Raw genomic sequence first — 21791 nt, 5'->3', positions numbered from 1 at the left:
GATGGTAGGAAAGTTAGAAAGTTCATCAATCAAGGGAGGCAACCCTTGCAGTCAGTATATAACCTGAACAGTGAGAGTGGCACTACATGTCTATTCAAGACTCCCATTGTATTGATGCTTCACATTCTCTCTGTAACAATGTCTGAAATAGACATTGATTGGTCAGTTAGAGTATAGCCAGTACCTGGACTAGACGACTGTTAGGCCTGAGCAGTCTCAAGAATGCTGGACAAATCTGGATCATTCCTGAAAAACATACAAGGAACATGAATATACCAAAGAAGCAAATGGCAAAACCCAGCTCGCAGTAAAAAGCATCATGTGTTCTTTTGATAATTCAGGTCATGGGTGTCGTTGACTGATCGTGGTTGACCTTGAGAAGGTGATGGTGAAATGTCGCTGGGTCTAGGTTCTGGAATTCCCCCCCTAAGGGCATTGTGGCTCTACCTACAACACACCGACTGCAACAGTTCAAGAAGCTAACTTACCATCATCTTCTCAAGGGCAACAAGGGATGGGCAATAAATGCTGGCCCAGCTAGAGATGCCCATGTTCCTCAGTGAATAAAAACGATGTTGAGATTTAGTATCACATATCACTCATCTCACCCTTGACTGATCCATTACTGGAAACAGTCTTAATTTGCCACCCACAGAATTCATAGTTTAGTCAGCAGCTGTGACACAGGGAGGGCTGCAGAAACTGTCAGGAATCAGTGACAAACAAATGATTCCCAGGCAACTCTAGGTCAGCTTTGTTCAGTTAGTCACAGGGCAGGGATGGAGGATGTTGGAGGTGAGAGGAAAATTCCTGCAGGGGCTTCTCATCTGCTGTAACTTTGGAGGATGTTACAGGGCATGGAAATCTTGGAAAGCTGAGAATGATCAGGAAAAGACATCCCCACCCAGTGGAAATTAAGCTGCTTGGAGAACAAGGGAGAAAATGCCAAGTTTCACAAAAACTTCAATTTTGCACTCAGCTCTCACTGCAAGTGATAACATTTTAATCTTTCCCTCCATAAAACATTCATTAGAATTCAAAGGATCTACTGTGATGAAGATGAGCAACATTTTAATTTTACACGAGGGTGAATTACAGGTTAATCTGGGAAAGGGCAATCGCAGGTGAATCTGAAGGTGGAGATTTTCAAACAACTGGAAATTGACAAATTCTGCCCAGTAACAATGTACTCTCATTTACCTCTCAGTCTGTTGAAATCAGTTTCCCACTCTGTGTGTTTGAGCAGTTTCCCAAAAGGCTAAACCACATTAGTAACTCATCAGCAATGGGCTGCATTCTGTCTGTGAGCAAGAGCGTTCAATTCAACCCTGAACCTGAACATTTTTGCCACCATGCTTGTATGAATGATTAATTACCCTACCTTCTTGAAAATGTGGTCAGCTGAATTTGTCGTGAAAACCCTAAAGAGACAAAAGGGATTGTTAAATGTTTTGTTGTGTTATGAACAAATTTGCTACATTGTCTCCACAGTTGAAAGTGTTTCAAGCAAAACCATGACTTCTTGACCATCTACACAAGTTGCACTGTTTGCACAGATCTCTCGAATGTTTTGTGATACCTACACTCTTTATTCAAGACATAGCTCAGTCCAAGATCTGCAATTGACCAAGTCAGATTAGAGTGTTTTAAGATGATCAGTGGGGACAAAGGATCAAATGAGGGTAGGTGTGTTGCCTCAAACAGCAGAGACAAGGGTAAGAGAGAATATTATTATAATCCCAGTTATTACTGGACAAGTCACACCCAGACAGAACCTGACTTGCTAGATAATATTTAGATTTTTGTTGCTTTATAATGAAATTGTCTCTCTGTGAAAGATAAGCACAATACTGTTCATATTGCTTTAATGTAAAGTAGAAGTTTTTTCAGAAAGAAGTGACAATAAAAATGGGGAGGCATGGTGGCACCATGGTTAGCACTGGTGCCTCACAGCGCCAGAGACCCAGGTTCAATTTCCACCTCGGGCAACTGTCTGTGTGAAGTTTGCACATTCTCCCAGTGTTGCGTGGTTTCCTCCCACAGTCCAAAGATGTGTAGGTCTGATGAATTGGCCATTGTAAATTGTCTGTAGTGTTAGGTGAAGGGGTAAGTGTAGGAGAATGGGTCTGGGTGGGTTGCTCTTCTTAGAGTTGGTGTGGACTTGTTGGGCCAAAGGGCCTGCTTCCGCACTGTAAGTAATCTAATAAACCAAGATATCTACTTCTGATGCAAATTCAAAGATTTTTAAAGATGAAAGCATCATCTGATTAATGCCAAAACACTGTTCTGTAATTTATAAAACAATTAAAAGCATTTTCATTACACCCAAAACTCTTCACTGGTGCAGTACCCAAAAACACACATTGCATAGTACCGAAAAACACCACTTGTGCGATACTCACACCACAATTCCTGTTTCTATCACTTCAGTAGATTTAAGCCATTGCAATTTCAATTTATAGACTGAAGATGGACATAGTTCTTCCTGGAAATAGATACAGCTGAGCTTAAATGCACTCAGTTTTAAGTAAACATTTTAGTGTTACATCCCAACGAAACAGTGCTCTGTTACTATCATTATCTCTTCACGTTAAGGTAAAGTAGTTCAGTATATCCTTCCCTTCTCAGGAACAGGCCTGCTCAAACACAGAGGTAGAAAGTGAGGACTGCAGATGCTGGAGATCAGAGCCGAGAGCATGGTGCTGGAAAAATACAGCAGGTCAGGCAGCATCTGAGGAGCAGGAGAATTGACGTTTCGGGCATATGCCCTTCCTGATGTAGGGCTTATGCCTGAAATATCGATTCTTCTGCTCCTCAGATGCTGCCTGACCTGCTGTACTTTTCCAGCACCACACTGCTCAAACACAGAATAAAACTAAAAAAAACCTCTTCCTCCAAACTATCTTTGAAGCTTTAACAAAAACAAGTTCCAGAAATCTCTAACAAACCTTGAGGACCCATTATTTATCTTACTGAACCATAAAACAGTCTAAATAAACAACAATCCATCAATTCTAAAGCTAGGCCTCAAAATAAGCTGTTCTTAGAAGAAATCATCATGTCTACAGCAATACTAACAGGCCAGTTATTAACCTTAGACATGCAGAAAATCCACGTTACTAACTTTAAAAAAACCTCAAACTTAGAACAAATAATATTGAATATAGAAAGCTGATTGGGAGGGTGAACTGTGAAGAGGATACAAAGATACTTCAGTGCAATTTGGACAAGTTCAGTGCAAATGCGTTACAGTTGAAGTATAACGTGTTAAGTATGAGGTTATCCACTTTGGTAGCAAAATCAGGAACAAGACAATTTGCCAGAATTCCCTAGATCCAGGGGAGGTCCCATTCCATTCAAAAATTATGAATGTACCTCCTTTATTCAAAAAGAGGAGGAGGGAGAGAGCAGGAAATGACAGGACAGTCTGCTTATCCTACAGAGTGAAAATGTTAGAAGCTAATATTGAACACATTATAGCAGGTCACATTGCTGAAATAAAATTGCTCAAATAAAATAAAAGAGAAAAGAAAACATTAGGATACACTGTGCATATATTTTTCGAAGGCCTTTGATAATGTAAAAAATAGGAACAGGAGTAGGCCATTCAGCCCTTTGTGTATGCTTTAATATTCAATACAATCATGATTGATCATCCATTTCATGACTTTGTTCCCGCTTTCTCCTCATACGATTTGATTAATTTAGCCTGAAGAACTACACCTAACTCCTTCTTAAAAGCACTCAATATTTTGGCCTCATCTGCTTTCTGTGGCGAGAATTCCATAGGCTCACCACGTTTTGGGTGAAGGAATTTCTCCTCATCTCAATCCTAAATGACATACCCCATATTGTTAGACAGTGACCTTTGGTTCATGACTGCCCAGTTATTGGGAACATCTTTCCAGCATTTACCGTGTCTAGTCTTGTTAAAATTTCATATGTTTCCTTGAGATTACCCACCTTGTTCTTCTTAGCCCCAGTGAATATCATACGTCAATCCTGCAATTCCAGGAATCAGTTCAACAAACCTTCATTGCACTCCCTGCTCGTCATAAAATCCTTCCTCAAATAAGGAGACCAAAACCTCACACAATACTCGGGGTTGTGGCCTCACCAAGGCCCTATACAATTGCAGTAAAGCATTCCTGCTGCTGTACTCAAATCCTGTCAGTCTGAAGCCATAATGCAACTGACAGAGATGGGGAGGGAGAGGACGTGAAGATAAAGATAGCAATTTGAACTTCGCAAGGTGACATCATAGAACTCAGGAGTCTGAGGTCTACAACATGGCTGAGATGTCCTGGATGTTCAATTTGATCAGCCAGTGCAAAGATAGATCAGGAGGGTAGCCCCAAAACAGATCAGTGCCTGAACATTGCACCCACTGCATAGGCCCAAAGAGGAGCCCATGTTACCATTCCACCCCTAGATATAGCTCTGTTACTCAGACTATCTACTTTTGTGCAGCAAACTCTCCAAATCTATTTTAACAATAAAAACGCATAAGGTACACAGAACATAGAACAGTACAGCACAGAACAGGCCCTTCAGCCCACGATGTTGTGCCGACCACTGATCCTCATGTACGCACCCTCAAATTTCTGTGACAAATTATTTTGAATTGAAGCTTCCTTTCTGTTTAATTGAGATTCTGTGCTGAGTGGGAATGAATGGAAAAGGTGAGGTCTGTTGGGATTTTGTTAAATGGGATTGAATGAAAAGACATTTTGGTGCATTGAGATTTGACAGTAATAGGGAGTAGAATGGGGATTGATCCAGAGTTCAATAGAATGGGTTTGAATGGCTTTGCTTGTGAAACAGCCTCAGTGTTCAATCACTCATGGGAAAAGTCAAACATGAGACAGATACTAGAGAGTGGCTGATGCTATCAACCAGGCCAACTTCACCCACCCTCCACCACACACTATAATCAAAGCTAGTTTTTAGTGAATGTATTGAAGAGGATAGTGAGGGAAATTTTATGTAGAGTCATCATTTGTTTCTGTTTCAAAAACAGAACCACGTTTTATTTAACCTCATTCCCTACAGAACCCACCTCCTATCTTCCTGAAGGTGATGAAGATGATGACAATGATGATGATAAGGAGGATGATTAGCAGTGGAATTACCAGCAGATTTACAGTGGTGGGCTCAGTCTTCTTCACTGTAAAACAGCAAGAATAACATTGGTCACTAATATTTCAGTGTTGCTGTAGTGAAATCTGTAGCAGGGTTACAGACCATGAGATTAACTGTACAATATGGACATTCTCTGATGGAGCAATCCAGTTAGTCTGTCTCCCCCGTCCTTCCCCATAATCCTCTAACTTGCTCCTTTCCAAATACTTACCCACTTGACTTCTGAAAGCTCCCCTAATTGAATCTGTTTTCACCGCCCTTTCAGATAGTGCATTACAGATCAGAACAATTCCTGAAGGAGGCAGCTGCTTAATTCTGTGACACAGTATATAAGGTTAGTCGATTTTCATCGATTTCTCTCTCATGCCCCTGTAATTACCTTTACTTAACTTCATACCATTACATCCAATTTTGCCTTCTCTCTTTCAAACTGCAGACTGAACTCTACCATCATATGATCGCTGCCTCCTAAGTGTTACCTTACTTTAAGATCTTTTTATAAGGTTCTGGCCCATTTCATAGCACTAAGTCCAGAATAGCCTGCTCCTTTGAGGGCTCCATCACAAGCTGTTCCAAAAAGCCATCCTGTAAGCATTCCATGAATTCCCTTTCTTTGGATCCACCAGCAACATGAGAAACCATAAGTTATTGTACATATTGGTAGGAATTGAATAGTTAGGAAAAAGATTAATATTTCACAGAGTGAATATAAGAGGTTAAGTAGAAGATTGAAAAAAAACAGATCCTCAAAAGTAGTAATCTCTGGTTTATTCCCAATGCCAAGCTCAAATGAAGGGAAAGAAAAGGATAAAGGAGATAAATCAATGGCTGAAGGGGTGGTGTAATGTTCGGGGATTCAAGTTCTTGGATCACTGCAATCTCTTCTAGGTGGAGGGATTCTAAGTAGCAGAGTAAATACAAAAATAGATGAAGATGCTTTTGAATCTGAAAAGAATAAGTTAATTAAAAAAGACAGATTCGAGTAAAATTGAAAATCTCACAACACCAGGTTATAATCCAACAGGTTTATTTGGAAGTACAAGCTTTCTGAGCACTGCTCCTTCATCAGGTAGCTAGTGAGGCAGGATCATAGGACACAGAATTTATAAGTATTATAAATGTGTAGAGAAGTCTCAGATATATGTAACAATAATAAGGTTGCAATAGTAGGTGATTTAAATTTTCGAAACATTGACTGGGAAAAAAGTTTGGATGGTGAAGAATTTGTTAGTAGTGGTTCAAGAAAATTCACTTTATCAATATGTAGAGATTCCTACTCGAGAAAGAGCAAAACATGCCCTTCTCTCAGTTAATAAGACAGGGCAAGTAACAGAAATGACAGTAGGGGAACATTTGGGCTAAAGTGGTCATAATTCTATTTCTTTTCAAATAGTTATGGAAAAGGATAAGCCTTCTATAAAAAATAAAGTTTTTAATTGGAGTAAGGAATATTTTAGTGTATGAGGCAAATACTTTATAAATTTGATTGAGTAGACTGTTCAGGTAAAGGGATGTCTGATAAGTAGGAGGCTTTCAAATGTGCGATGAGAGTTAAGAATTATTATGTTCCTGTTAGATTAAACGGTAAAGATGGCAGGATTAGAGAACAATAGATGAATAAAGATACTGAGGTTCTAGTCAAGCACAAAAAATACTCATACCTTAGATACAAACAATTGGGTTCAAATGAATCCCTTGCACAATATAAAGAGTGTAGGGGCATTCTTAAGATGGATATCGGCAAGTGAAAGATAATATATGTGATAGCCTTGACAAATAGGGTTAAGGATAATTCAGAGTTCTATAAGTACATTAAAAGCAAGCGAGCAACTAAAGAGAGAGAGAGTAGTGCCGCTTAAAGATCAAAGAGGTGTCTTTGTATTGAAACTCAGGAGATCAGAAAGATACTAAATGAATATTTTACGCCAGGTTTTACTGTGGAGAAAGAAATGGAGGCTAGGGAACTCAAATAAATAAATATTGATATTTTGAAGACATTTCACATTACAGAAGAGGAAGTGCTGGAGATCTTAGAAAACATAAAGGGAAATAAATATGCAGGACCTGATCTATTGTATCCCAGGGCTTTGTGGGAAGAAAAGGAAGAAATTGCATGTCCCCTTGCAGAAATATTTCTGTCACCTACAAATACGGATGAGGTGCCAAATGACTGGAAAGTAGCTAATGTTGTGTCTTTATTTAAGAAGGGATGAAAGGAGAAGCCATAGAGTTACAGGTCTATGAGTCTGAATTCGGTGGTGGGTAAGATGTTGGAAGTGATTCTGAAAGATTGGATTTAAACACATTTGGAGAGGCAAAGAATGATTAGGGATAGTCAGCATCGTTTTGTCTGAGGGAAATTCTGTCTCACAAACTTGGATTGAGTTTTTTGAAGAAGTAACAAGAAGATTGATGAGGACAGAGCGATATAAATTGTTTACTTAGACTTTATTAAAGCTGTTGGCAAGTTTCCACTTGGCAGACTAATTAGTAAAGTTAGATCACGTGAGATTCAGGATGAACTTGGCAAATGGATAAAAAGTTGGCTCAATGGCACAAGACAGAGAGTGATGGTGAAGGATTGTTTTTCAGGCTGGGGGTCTGTGACTGGCAGTGTTATAGAGGGATTGATACTGGGTTCATTTTTGTTTGACATTCATATAAATGACATGAATGAGAGTAGAGAAATCATGGTGAGTAAATTTTGGATGACACCAATATAGATTGAATAAGAAATGTTTGGAGGGACATGTCCAATTGCAGGTAGATGGGATTAGTTTGATTTGTGATTATGGTTGGCATGGCTTTTTGTTTGGCAGTATTGACACGTGCACTTTGATGAGTGCAGTGAAAAGTATGAAATGTTGCCTCTTGGTACAACTTAAGTACAGGGTACCTAAGTACAGATAAGTACTGTTTAAGTGTTGTTACATAATTGAAAAAGTAGGAAAAAAAGGACGAGCATGAGAATACAGAGTTTAAAAAGTCCAGAATGAGAATAAAAAGTATCTTTAATGACTCAAGTTATAGTCCTTTTTCACTGAGTCTGCCACCGGGCAGCAGAATTTGAGGCTACACTGCCTCCACATGCCAGGCTCTGGCCCGGGACTCATCTTCCAGGCCAGACCGGGATCACTTTGTTCCTTCTCTCGCTCCAGTTGTGAATCAACTCCTGCCTTGATCCATGCTTGCTCTACCCCCACACTGGGCTCCGGCCATGATTTGCTTCCAGGACCAGGCCTGCGGTTACTCTGCTCCCTACTCTGCGCTCTGGCTGCAACTCGCATCCCCCACTGGGCTGGTCTTGGACTCTGTTCTTCATTCATTCCAAAGAGGGCAGTTTAAGAAGTTAAAAGTTGGAGGGTAGTAAAGAAAAACATCAGCAAAAGGAAAAAAAAGGAAAGAAAGAAAAAGGAAAAGGAGCTGGTGAGCAGATGAGCTGTAGCTGGAGCATCTTACTCTGCTGCCATCTTAACCAGAAGTAGTATTTACTGAGCATCCTCCATGACTGGTTTTCCAAAGTGTCTGTTTCCATGCGGTATGACTCAATGACTCAATATCTGATTGTAGCTGGGAAAAAGGTTGGTATAAATGATGAAAATGGGGTGGAGGGAGGGCAGAGGAATAAACATTTGTTGGAGATGGAGTTCAGATAGAGAGAAACACATAGAGAATTAGATAGATAGAGTTGGATAGAGAGATTAAAGGGTGAAGTTCAGCCTGGAAGAATGAACAGCTGTTCATGAGCACCATTAGTTGATGAGAATGGATTGTTTCTGGTAGCAGTCCATGTGATAACAAGGCCTGGTGTGTGATGGTTGAGTGAAGGAAATAGGAGAAGTTGGTTAGGCCCTAAAATTATTGAACTCCATATTGAGTGCAGGAAACTGCAGAGTCCCCAAGTGAAAAATTACGTGCTTTTATTCCAGCTTGCACTGAGCTTCACTGGAGCACAGTAATAAGCCTGAGACAGAGAGGGTGGCCAGGGAACATGGTGGTGTTGAAGGGGCAGGCAATAGGAAGCTCAGGGTCATTTCTGTGTACAGAATAGAGGTATTTTGGAAAGTGGTCATCCAGTCTGTGTTTTGTCTTCCCAAGTAGAGAGGTAGAAGTGAACTGTGCAGGATTGATGGATGATGAGCAGCTATGAGGTGGTGCTGATAGATGGAGAGAGGGGTCAGGATAGTGCCATGCATTGCCATATGCATGGAGTGTGAACGGCAGATTTCATTCTCAAAGTCAAGTCGCCATTTTCTTAGCAAACCATGGGGCTGTTCTCTCACGAAGAGAGATATAACCTGTGGGTCACCGTGGGCGGCACGGTGGCACAGTGGTTAGCACTGCTGCCTCGCAGCGCCAGAGACCCGGGTTCAATTCCCGCCTCAGGCGACTGACTGTGTGGAGTTTGCACGTTCTCCCCGTGTCTGCGTGGGTTTCCTCCGGGTGCTCCGGTTTCCTCCCATAGTCCAAAGATGTGCAGGTCAGGTGAATTGGCCATGCTAAATTGCCCGTAGTGTTAGGTAAGGGGTAAATGTAGGGGTATGGGTGGGTTACGCTTCGGCGGGTCAGTGTGGACTTGTTGGGCCGAAGGGCCTGTTTCCACACTGTAAAGTAATCTAATCTAATCTATCTAATCTAATCTAATCTAGTCTAATCTAATCTATAACCTCAGGTGAGGGAAGAGTTGAGAAGGAAGGTGCTCCATGGAACCTGAGCCAGTATGGGGTTTGATCCACATTGTAGGCTACATATTGTTTCTCAAGCCAACTGTCCAGTCAACTGAGCGAAACGGATTCCTAGATTACCTAAAAGGCATGACTGAATCAATTGGGCTTTTCCATATATCAACAAAGTGGCCATGAGATTAGCTTTTTATTTAAACTCCAGATATTTACACATTACATTCACATTTCACAAATTTCTGCTGTGGTGGGATTTGAATCCAGAGCCCCTGACTTGTGTGTTTGGCTTGGTCTCCCAGTGACAGTAACAGTACATCACCACCTTCCTTTATAACCCATGTGTGAACGCAGGGCTAGGATAGGTTCCACATGGCTGTGATGCTGCAAACATTAAAATGGATGCTGTGGGAATGTACTTGCCCTATTTCTGATGAAGGTGTGAACACTTTCATTGTGACCAACAGAGACACATTAGACTGTTGCACCTTCCTGTTCGAGGAGATTATCTCAATGTCAGTATAACTTTGGATCATTTGGAGATTTAACTGAATGTTCTGAGTGTGTCAATGTCTTTCAATACTGACATCAGAATGTACCTAAAAGAATCAACACATCAAATTAAGTTAAATATTTTTAAAAATCAAATTTCAAATACAAAAACAAAATACTGTAGAAGCTGGAAATTTGGAACAAAAATCAAAATTCTGCAAATATTCAGTCGGTCAAACAACACCTGTAGAGAGAAAAATGGTTAATGTTTTAGTTCAGTGATGTTTCACCTGAAAATTCAATCCTAAAAAGTTCACAGAATCTGTTCCATTCTCTCCGTACAACATCTACAGACAGAAGAATGTGTGAATGGCCTCTTACCAGTTATGACCTGCACCCGACTCTCTTTCTGAATCAGACACTGAATATCCAGTGGTAGTGATGTGTATTCCAACACACACAGATAAGTGTGATTGTCCCTCACACTCAGCTGGTTTATCTTGGTCGAGGCGTTTCCCTCCTCTGGGTTCCCGATGAGCTCGTACCGATTTCCACTGTGTACAGTTGTCCAGTTTCCCTGTGATTGGGCTGTAAATGTAACGATGTGTTGATAGGGCTCCTTCCTCATCCAGGTGACAGTGGTCAGGTTAAGGACCTCCATGGTCTCAAAGATACAGGGTAAAGTAACTGAATCTCCCTCTGTCCCACTCACCACTGAGACATTTCCCTGAGCAGCTGAGGAAAGGATAAACATCAGAATGGATGAGGTCAGAAGCTCGAGATTCAATTTGTTACATTTCTTTCAACTTCACAATAAAATGAACAATTAAAACCTCCACCCATATCACTCATGGGTCTATTCCAGATATTCCCCTGCTGTCACCCTGATCAAAATCTCTCCTCTCAATTTTAGAAACTTGATCACAAGATTGTTACAAATTAGGAAATCCATTCAGCCCTCCTGAATTCATTCATGCAGAACTCTCCACCCATTGCTCAAAGTTAATATTCTTTAAACTAGGTCACGGATTTTACAACCTTCCCCCTCACTCTGTCCAGCAAACGCATTCAAAATATTGATCACACACTGTGTGAAGGAGAACCCCCTGGTATAATTCCTAATGTAACCATTCACCAGTTCAAACTTGAGTTTTGAAAATAAGCACAGGTTAATTCAAACTTGTAGTCTATATTAAATTTTGAATAAAATATTTTGTGTACAAGAGGAGTGATAGTTCAGCCATGTGGCTTTTCACTGCATAAGTTTAAAGATGAGCTGAGAGGTGATCTGATTCCTCATTCCCTACTTTAAACGGGAAACCTAATTTTCAAATCAGTTCATCTTTTGTTCACAAGAGCAAGTATCCTCTCAGAATCTGTCCTGTCAAATCTCTTCAGAATTTTCTTTGTTTCAGTAATTTCTCCTCTAATATTTTTTATTCATTCATGGGTGTCTCTGGAAAAGATTACGTGCATTTATTGTCCAACTTGATTGCCAAGGAGCCGCTGCCTTCTTGAACTGCTGCAGCCCTGAGGTGAAGGGGTTACCCACAGGAATTCTATGGATGGAGTTCCAGGATTTTGACCCAGCAACACTGAAGGAATGGCAATATGGTAAGAATGGAACCAGACTACTTTGTATTGAGTGAGGCTGCAAAAACAATGAGAGCAGACACAGCCGTGTCAATCCTGTAAAATCCTTCCCATTAACATCTGGAAGCTAGTGCAAGAAGTGGAAGAGCTGCCTCACAGACTGGTCAACTAACAGCCTCACATAGACCAAATGCATGGAATCATAACTCACAATATCTCAGGTACCACAATTGCCATTGCTGGATATGTCCTGTCCCACTGGCAGGGACAGACCCAGCAGAGATTGAGGCGCTGTGATATACAGTGGGAGGAGGTTGCCCTGGGAGTACCTAACATGAAGTCCCCAACTTAAAGTGAACATTGTTAGCCCATGGAACTACAATCTGTAACCTCACCATTCAGGTTAACTACCAATCCACCATTCTCATCAGGCTGGGAGATCAATGAAATGTATGTGTGAGGATGCTGTGAGCAACACCAGGCAAACTGAAAAATATGATGCCAACATTCTGAAACTACAACATCCAGGACATCCCATAACCAATGGATCAGATGGCTCTGCAGTACTGGTTCATACACTCCTGAATGATAGAGGACAATTGCTGCACCAGTTGGTTCAGTAGAGTTTTACAACACTGGAATCTCCCCAACAATGGGGAAAATTGCCCAGGTATGTCCTGTATACAAAAAGCAAGGTGATTCTGACCAGGCAATTTACCGCTCCATCAATCCACTCTCGATCATCAGGGAAGCGATGGAAAGTGAGTGACTGCCCTTAACATCAAGGCTACATTTGAATAGGTGGAGCAAATGGGAGCTTGAGGAAAACTGAAGCCAATGGGAATTGGAGGAGAATCCTCTTTTGGTTTCAGTTATACCTGGCACATAGGAAGATTGTTGCAGTTGTTGGAGGTCAGCTCCAGGACACCGCTACAGGAGTTCCACAGGGTAGTGTCCTAGGCCCAACCATCTCCTGCTGTATCATCAGTCCTCCCTCCACCATACGGTCAGAAGTGGGGATGGATGTTTACTGATGAACATGGGATACAGGAGAACATCACCACATACAAGCTTCCCTCCAAGACACTCACCATCCTGATTTGGAAATATTGCACCATTCCTTCAGTTTTACTGGGGCAAAGTCCCATTCATTTATCAACTACATCATGACTATCCCTGCAGCTGAGGGAATGCAGAAGTTCAAGAAGGCAGCTCACATTCCCTTCTCCAGGGCAATTAGGGGTGGCCAATAAACACTGACTGTGCGTGTAACACCCACATCCCCTTGAACAATTCCAAGATAAATAGTGCCAAGTCAAGATGATGTGCATCTGCTGCTGTTTATCATGGTGGTCGTAGAGGTCACTAGTTTGGGAGGTGCTCGAGATGGAAGTGTTGGCGCTTAACTGCAGTGTATTTTGTAGTTACTTTTCTTCCCAGAATGGTGTTTGGGTTGAAGTTCCAGGATTTTCAGCCAGCAACTGTGACAGGACAGCGATATATATTCCTGCACTCTTCCAGAAACAATGGGAGTATTCCACCACGCTCCTGACTGATCAATAGGTTTTAATGTCAGAAGGTGTGTTAATTTACAGGATTCCTAGCTTGCGACCTGCTCTTGGAGCCACAGTTTCATTTGCACTCCTGGGTTCACTCCTTGTCCACAAATGAGTGAGCCATTCAGAGGTAGTTAAGAATGAATCACATGACTATGGGTACAGAGATGTGTGTATGTCTGACAAGGTAAGGATAGCAGATTTTCCTCCCTAAAGGACATGAGTGACCCAGATGATTTTACTTTTACAGTGATGGATACATGGTCATTATGAGACTACTTTTTAGTCTGAGATTTTTTTCAATTCAAATTTTACAATCCAGCTGGGATTGGAATCATTCACAAGGACATTAACCTCTGGAGAAGGCAGCTTCCCTAATTTTCTCCTCAGCTAATAGAGAGGGAGACAGCAACTGTGAGGTTCTCAGCCAATGTGAGCTGAAGGTTCTTTCACTCTGAGGCATGCTCATCCAATGAGGGCTCAGGAGGTACGAGTTTCTCTGTACTCCACCCAATGCTGACGGGGCAGGGCTTTCACTGGTCGGAATCTAGGAGCTTGGATCTTGAGGATATTTAGTTTGTCCCCTATCCCAGAATGCTGAAGTTAGTTTAAACATAGTAAATGAATGATTGTGTGAGAGACTGTGGGAAGTTTCAGATGGAATATTCTATAAATTCCAGTCAATATCACTGCCTCCTGCCTCAGTCCAACTGAAAGGGCCCAGGACAAGGTGCAAACCCAAGAGCTCCCAGAAGAGGTGAAGCCAGTCCCCATTGTGCTATAAGGGCAACAACACCATCCGAACAGATCCTTTATGCATGCCCAGACTCTCAGCCGCACCGCACACTGCCCTCGAAGCGGGGGGGATGAGACTGTCACACACCTCCTTCTGGAATGTGCTTACGCAGAAGAAGTCAGGAGAGGAATGCAGTGGTGTTTGTCGAGGTGCGTCCTGAGCAGCACCGTGACGTGGGACTCCGTGCTCTACGGTCTCTTCCCTGGGATGCACACCGAGACGAACAACATCAACTGTGCCTGGAGGATCATCAACTCGGTGAAGGACACTCTCTGGGCGGTCCGAAACCTGTTGATCTTCCAGCTGAAGGAGTTGACCCCGATTGAGTGTTGCAGACTGGCACATTCCAAAGTCTAGGACTACGTGTTGAGAGACGCGCTGAAGCTTGGGGCAGCTGCCGCCAAGGCACGGTGGGGAAAGACCACCGTGTAACGTCTGCCTGCCTAAAGAAGAACAGGGGGCCCGCACAGTCATTTGGGCTTTGCTGACGCCTCAGCTAAAAATGTAATCGTACCAACCTGTAAATAGGAATGATTACTCTGTTTCGGTATGCAAACAAATGGAATGTTTACATATGTATGGCATGTCCAACTGTACAGACCATTAAAGTATTTAATGAATAAAGTATATTTTTGAAATTAAAAAAAAATCCGAACATTGTTCCTCACCTATCACTTCCAGAGCTGTCCCCAACAGCGTTTCGAAACTGCCAATATTGAATTCCACACAACACCGATAGAAACCATCATCCTCCCGGCTCAGTCCCTCCATCATTATTGAGACATCTTTGTTGCTGAGGTTCCCCACGAATCTGAATCGATTCCCACCGTCCCGCTGTCTCACATTCTCACACAGCTCACCCTGGGAATGGTCTGGACCAGGATATGTACACTTAAAGATAACACCTGTGTCAGATTTAATCCATATGACGGAGCCGGTGAGTGTGAGGTGAGTGTCAGGATGGGTGAAGCTGCAGGGTAAGACAGCGGAGCCTCCTTCCTCAGCCCTCACGTCGTTCGCGACCGTCATTGACCAACCATTACCAGAATCTGTTGTGAGGGGAGAGAGAGAGAGAGAGAGGATATGAACAGCACAGACACCAAACAGTGAGGTAAAACACTGAATCCGTTATATAGTGCGCAAAGATAACATTTCTGACTTATAAACTGACCTGAGACAGTGTGGAATGAGTTACAGCGTGGAGCACACAGAGGACGTCAGTACTTTGTAAACATCCTGAAGTTAGACTGTGGGTGTTTGTTGCTGTTGGTTGAAGAGAGGGTTTGGTGCCTGAGAGTTAACTGAACTCTCCATTGTTCCAGGAGATCCAGAGTTATCTGAAGACCAGGGCTCAGGGCCCTCCCTGCAGAACCTTTTCTATTTCCCATCACTTTCTACTCTATTACCGAGCTAGCCTTCAGCAATCTGGCTCAATCATCAGTCACAGCAGAGGGATGGCTGATTCAGTGAATGTACCGCAGAGGGAAATACACAAAGAAATAAAGATGAAGAGCTGAAGTAAATTTGTCATAGTCCCAGAGAACTACAGTCTTATTAGAAAGGTATGATCGGTGGTGATTTAAACTGTGGGTACCTATGCCTCAGACAAGGGGCAAGGTTGAGAAGATGGGATCTTCATGGTCACCTCAGACAGTATGGGAATTAAACCTGCATTGTTGGCATCACTCCACATCGCAAACTAACTGTCCAGCCAACTGAGCTAACTGGCACAAAAAGATAAACCAAGTAGTTCTAGAAGGCAGTGTGAATATCAAGTGAGGTCATAAGGGAGTGTGGCATGGTTAGATGGCATTTACTTGTGAATAAGGCAGATGAGCTGAGGGTGTAGATTGATGAGTGGGGAAATGACATTGTTGTTATCACAGAGGCATGGTTGACGGTGGGGCAAGATGGGCCCTATAGTGTTCAGGCTTATAGAACCATCAAATGAGATATGTAAGGATAGTGGGGAATGTAAAAGAGGAGGGGGTGTTGCAACATTGATTAAGTAATCGATTGCTGTAATAAACGGATGATATCTCAGAATGTTCCTCAAATGATGTCACATGATACAATTTAAAAACAAATCCCCCATCACCACCTTCTTCATCATATGATCAAGTTAATTTTGTGTCCAATTGGCATTCTTTCCCTGAGTCCCATGTAATGTCAGACATGATGTGGAGGAGCCAGTGTTGCACTGGGGTGGACAAAGTTAAAATTCACACAACACCAGGTTATAGTCCAACATGTGGAGCCTAGGAGAGTCATAGAGGTGGGAAATCCGAAAACACTTTAAAATGTACTTGGATCACCAATTGAAACTTCATAGCATTCAAGGTATGGCCCAAATGCTGGAAAGTGGGACGAGTGTAGATTTAGAGTGTTTTTTTTTGGTGTACACTCAATGGGTTCAAGGGCCTCTCCTGTTCTGTTTGATTCAATGATTCTCTGATTGAGTGGAGATAAGAAACAAAAAGGGCAAGAAAATGTTGGTGGGAGTGGTCCAAAAGCTCCATTACACGAACTATATGGTGGGACAGGGAATAATTCAGGAGATAGTAAGAGCACGTAACAAAAATAGTACATTAATCATATACATTGGGACAATCAGATTAGCAAAGGAAGCCATAAGGAAGAATTCATAGAACATATTCAAGGCAGTTTCTGAGAACAATATACTGTGAATCCAACAAGGGATCAGGCTATTTCAGATCTGGTGATGTATCATGATTCAGATTTAATCAACGATGCCGGAGTGAAAGATACCCTGGAAACAGTGAACATAATATGTGAGAATTTAGTGTTCAGTATGAGAGGGAGAAATTTGGGTTGGAAGTAACTGTATTTAGCTGATAGAAGGATAATTACAAAGAGATGAGGGCAGAACTGGCTGGAGTGGATTGCAGAAGCAGTTTTGCAGTAAAGACAGAAAAGGAAAGATGACAGACTTTTAAGGTAATAGATTATGGCTCACATCAAAGTTGCAGTCCAGTGAGGAGAAGCATTCTCCGAAATGGATAAACCAATCAGGTTTAATGAGGGAAGTTAAGTATATCATCAGGTCGAAACAAGAAACATACAATATAACAAATATTCATGATAAACAAGAGAATTGGGAAAGTTTTAACAACCAACAGCAGATGACTGAAATGTAATAAAGAAAGAAAAAAGTCACTTTGAGGGTAAATTTGCAAGTAATATCAAAATGGAGAGCAACAGCTTCTTTAAATCAATAAAAAAAGAAGAAAGTATCTAAAGTAAATGTAGGTGTCTCAGAGGATACGGTTGTGAAATAACAATGGGAAACAAAGAAATAGCAGAGCAGTTTTCGTAGTGGAAGACACTGAGAGCATCCCAACATTCATAAATATTGAAAAGGTCACAAAATAAGTACAATAACTATCATCAGAGAAAAATGCTAGGGAAACTATTGGAGGGAAAAAGAACAAGTTGGCTCCTGGACCTGGTGTGATGCATTCTGGGATATTAAAGGAAATGATGATAGAAACAATAGATAGATGCATGGGAACTTCAGATTGTGGAAAGTCCCGGAGAATTGGAAATTTGCCAACGTAACACCTGTGTTTTTAAAGTAAATGAGGTAAAAGGAAAATAGGTAACCACAGACCAGGAAGTTAATGTCTAGTATTGTGAAAATAGTGGAGTCTATCATTAATGATATAATCATTCAGAATGCAGAAATGGATAATATGATCATGCAGAGTCAGCATGTCTTCATGAAAGGGAAATTATGCCTGACATATTTATTTGCATTCTTTTGCGTTTGTTACAAGCTAAAGAGATAGACATAGAACATATAACATAGAACAGTACAGGCCCTTCAGCCCTTGATGTTGTGCCAAACCTTTATCCTACTCTAAGGTCAAAGTAAGCTACATACCCTTCATTCTACTATCATCCATGTGCCTATCCAAGACTCATTTAAATGTCTCTAATGTATCTGACTCTACTACCACTGCTGGCAGTGCATTCTACGCACTCACCACTCACTTGTAAAGAACCTATCTCTGATATCTCCCTTAAACCTTCATCCAATTACCTGAAAATTATGCTCCTTTGTGATAGTCATTTCTACCCTGAGAAAACGTCTCTGACTAGTCACTCTATCTATGCCTCTTTTCAGCTTGTACACTTTTATCAAGTTGCTTCTCACTCTTCTTTGTTCCAATGAGAAAAGCCCGAGCTCCTTCAACCTTTCTTCTTAAGATGTGTCATCCAGTCCAGGCAGCATTCTGGTAAGTTTCCTCTGCAACTTGTCTAAAGTTTCGACATCCTTCCTACAGTGAGGTGACCAGAACTGAACACAATATTCCAAGTGTGGTCTAATCAAGGCTTGATCGAGCTGCAGCATAACCTCATGGCTCTTAAACTCACATAGACCCCAAGATCCCTCAATTCCTCCACACTGCCAAGAATCCCACCTTTAACCCTGTATTCTGCATTCAAATTTGACCTTCCAAAATGAATCACTTCACACTTTTCCAGGTTGAGCTCCACCTGTCACCTACCAGCTAAGATCTGCATCTTGTCAATATCCCGTTGCAACCTACAACAGCACTTCACACTATCCACAACTCCACCAACCTTTGTGTCATTGGCAAACTTACTAACCCACCCTTCCACTTCCTCATCCAGGTCTTTTATAAAAATCACAAAGAGCAGAGGTCCCAGAACAGATCTCTGTGGAACACCACTGGTCACCAAGCTCCAGGCTGAATACCTTCCATCTACTACCACCCTCTGTCTTTTAATTTGCAGCCAACTCTGGATCTAGACAGTCAGATTTCCCTGTATCCCATTCTTCCTTACTTACTGAATGAGCCTACATTATCAATCACCTTGCTAAAATTCATGTACACCACATCTACACACATCCTTAATCAATACATTTTGGCACATTTTCAAAGAATTCAACAAGGCTTGTGAGGCATGACCTGCCCCTCACTATGTTATGCTGACTATCTCCAATCAAATGATGGTTTTCCAAATCATTATAAATTCTATCTGTCAGAATCCTTTCCAATAATTTGCACACCACAGAAGTAAGACTGCCTGGTCCATAATTCCCAGGATTATCCCTATTCCCTTTCTTGAACATTTGCCACCCTCCAATCACCTGGCACTACTCCAGTGGACAGTGAGTTCACAAAGATCATGACCAAAGGTGCAGCAATCTCTTCCCCCACTTCTTGTATTATTAACCTTGGGTATATCCCATCTGGCCCAGGAGACTTACCTATCCTTATGTTTTTCAAAATTTTCAGCACATCCTCCTTCTTAACATCAACCTGTCGGAACATATCAGCCTGTTTTATGCTGTCCTCACAAATGACAAGGACCCTCCTACTAGTGAAGCAAAGTATTCATTAAGGACATCCCCAATCTCCTGAGTGGTGACTTTTTGAAACATAAAAGATTCTTTGGGTGCTTGACAGGGTGGATGCAGAACGGTTGCAGATTTAAAATGAGAGGTATGTCTACTTCTGGGCAGTATATACCACTGGGCAAGAGTTACAGCTGGGGGAAAGGCAATTATGGTGTGATTCGGCAAGATTTAGGAAGCATAGGATAGGGAAAGAAACTGCAGGGGATGGGCACATTAGAAATGTGGAGCTTATTCAAGGAAAAGCTCCTGAGGGTCCTAGATAAGTATGTACCTGTCAGGCAGGGAGGAAGCTGTAGAGCGTGGGAGCTGTGGTTTATGAAGGAAGTGGAATCTCTCGTCAAGAGGAAGAAGAAGGCTTATGGTAAGATGAGATGTGAAGGCTCAGTTAGGTTGAGGGTTACAAGGTAGCCAGGAAAGACCTAAAGAGAGAGCTCAGAAGAGCAAGGAGGAAACATGAGAAGTTGTTGGCGGATAGGATCAGGGTAAACCCTCAGGCTTTCTATAGGTATTTAAGGAAGAAAAGAATGACGAGAGTAAGATTAGGGTCAATCAAGGATAGTAGTGGGAAGTTGTGAAGGGAGTCAGAGGAGATAGGGGAAACACTTAATGAATATTTTTGACAGTATTCACTATAGAAAACGACAATGTTATCGAGGAGAATACCAAGATACAGGCTACTAGACCAGGTGGGATTGAGGTTCACAAGGAAGAGGTATTAGAAATCTTGCAGACTGTGAAAATAAATAAGTCCCCTGGGCCGGATGGGATTTATCCTAGGATCCTCTGGGAAGCCAGGAAGGAGATTGCCGAGCCTTTGGCATTGATCTTTAAATCATCATTGTCTAGAGGAATAGTGCCAGAAGACTGGAGGATAGCAAATATGGTTCTCCTGTTCAAGAAGGGGAGTAGAGACAACTCTGGTAATTATAGACCAGTGAGCCTTACTTCAGTTGTTGGTAAAGTGTTGGAAAAGGTTATAAGAGATAGGGTTTATAATCATCTAGAAAAGAATAATTTGATTAGGGATAGTCAGCACGGTTTTGTGAAGGGTAGGTCGTGCCTCACAAACCTTATTGAGTTCTTTGAGAAGGTGACCAAACAGGTAGATGAGAGTAAACCAGTTGATATGGTGTATATGGATTTCAGCAAGGCATTCGATAAGGTTCCCCACAGTAGGCTATTGTACAAAATACGGAGGAATGGGATTGTGGAAGATATAGCAGTTTGGATCAGTAATTGGTTTGCTGAAAGAAGACCGAGGGTGGTGGTTGATGGGAAATGTTCATCCTGGTGTCCAGTTACCAGTGGTGTACCGCAAGGGTCGGTGTTGGGTCCACTGCTGTTTGTCATTTTTATAAATGACCTGGATGAGGGCGTAGAAGGGTGGGTTAGTAAATTTGCAGATGACACTAAGGTCAATGGAATTGTGGATAGTGACGAAGGATGTTGTATGTTACAGAGAGACATAGATAAGCTGCAGAGCCGGGCTGAGAAGTGGCAAATGGAGTTTAATGTGGACAAGTGTGAGGTGATTCACTTTGGTCGGAGTAACCGGAATGCAAAGTACTGGGCTAATGGTAAGATTTTTGGTAGTATAGATGAGCAGAGAGATCTCCGATCTCTGTGTCCAGATACACAGATCCTTGAAAGTTGCCACCCAGGTTGACAGGGTTGTTAAGAAGGCATACAGTGTTTTAGCTTTTATTAATAGAGGGATCGAGTTCCGGAACCATGAGGTTATGCTACAGCTGTACAAAACTCTGGTGCAGCTGCACTTGGAGTATTGTGCACAGTTCTGGTCACCGCATTATAAGAAGTATGTGGAAGCTTTGGAAAGGGTGCAGAGGAGATTTACTAGGATGTTGCCTGGTATGGAGGGGAGGTCTTACGAGGAAAGGCTGTGGGACTTGAGGCTGTTTTCATTGGAGAGAAGAAGGTTGAGAGCTGACTTAATAGAGACATATAAGATAATCAGAGGGTTGGATAGGGTGGACAGGGAGAGCTTTTTTCCAAGTATGGTGACAGGGAGCACGAGGGTCATAGCTTTAAATTGAGGGGTGATAGATATAGAACAGATGTCAGAGGTAGTTTCTTTACTCAGAGAGTAGTAAGGGTATGGAATG

General features: G+C 41.9%; 1 protein-coding gene across 1 annotated transcript in view; it reads right to left on the bottom strand.

The window, feature by feature from the left end:
* Positions 1-200: 200 nt before the first annotated feature.
* Positions 201-21791, bottom strand: part of LOC148152024 (polymeric immunoglobulin receptor-like) — a 47339-nt gene continuing 25748 nt past the window's right edge. The window contains exons 5-8 of the mRNA XM_087993790.1: positions 10695-11048; positions 5060-5167; positions 1382-1421; positions 201-246 (exon numbers count right to left, since the gene is read on the bottom strand). Of these exons, the coding sequence (XP_087849916.1) occupies positions 201-246; positions 1382-1421; positions 5060-5167; positions 10695-11048 (548 nt within the window). The remainder of the gene's footprint in view (positions 247-1381; positions 1422-5059; positions 5168-10694; positions 11049-21791) is intronic.

Source organism: Chiloscyllium plagiosum, unplaced genomic scaffold, assembly GCF_037043375.1.
Source record: "Chiloscyllium plagiosum isolate Xiang-an unplaced genomic scaffold, Cpla_swu_hap1 HiC_scaffold_2, whole genome shotgun sequence".
NCBI classification, from domain to species: Eukaryota; Metazoa; Chordata; class Chondrichthyes; order Orectolobiformes; family Hemiscylliidae; genus Chiloscyllium; species Chiloscyllium plagiosum.
Note: the sequence above shows the minus strand (reverse complement) of the source record. Positions and strands in the feature narration are given on the sequence as shown.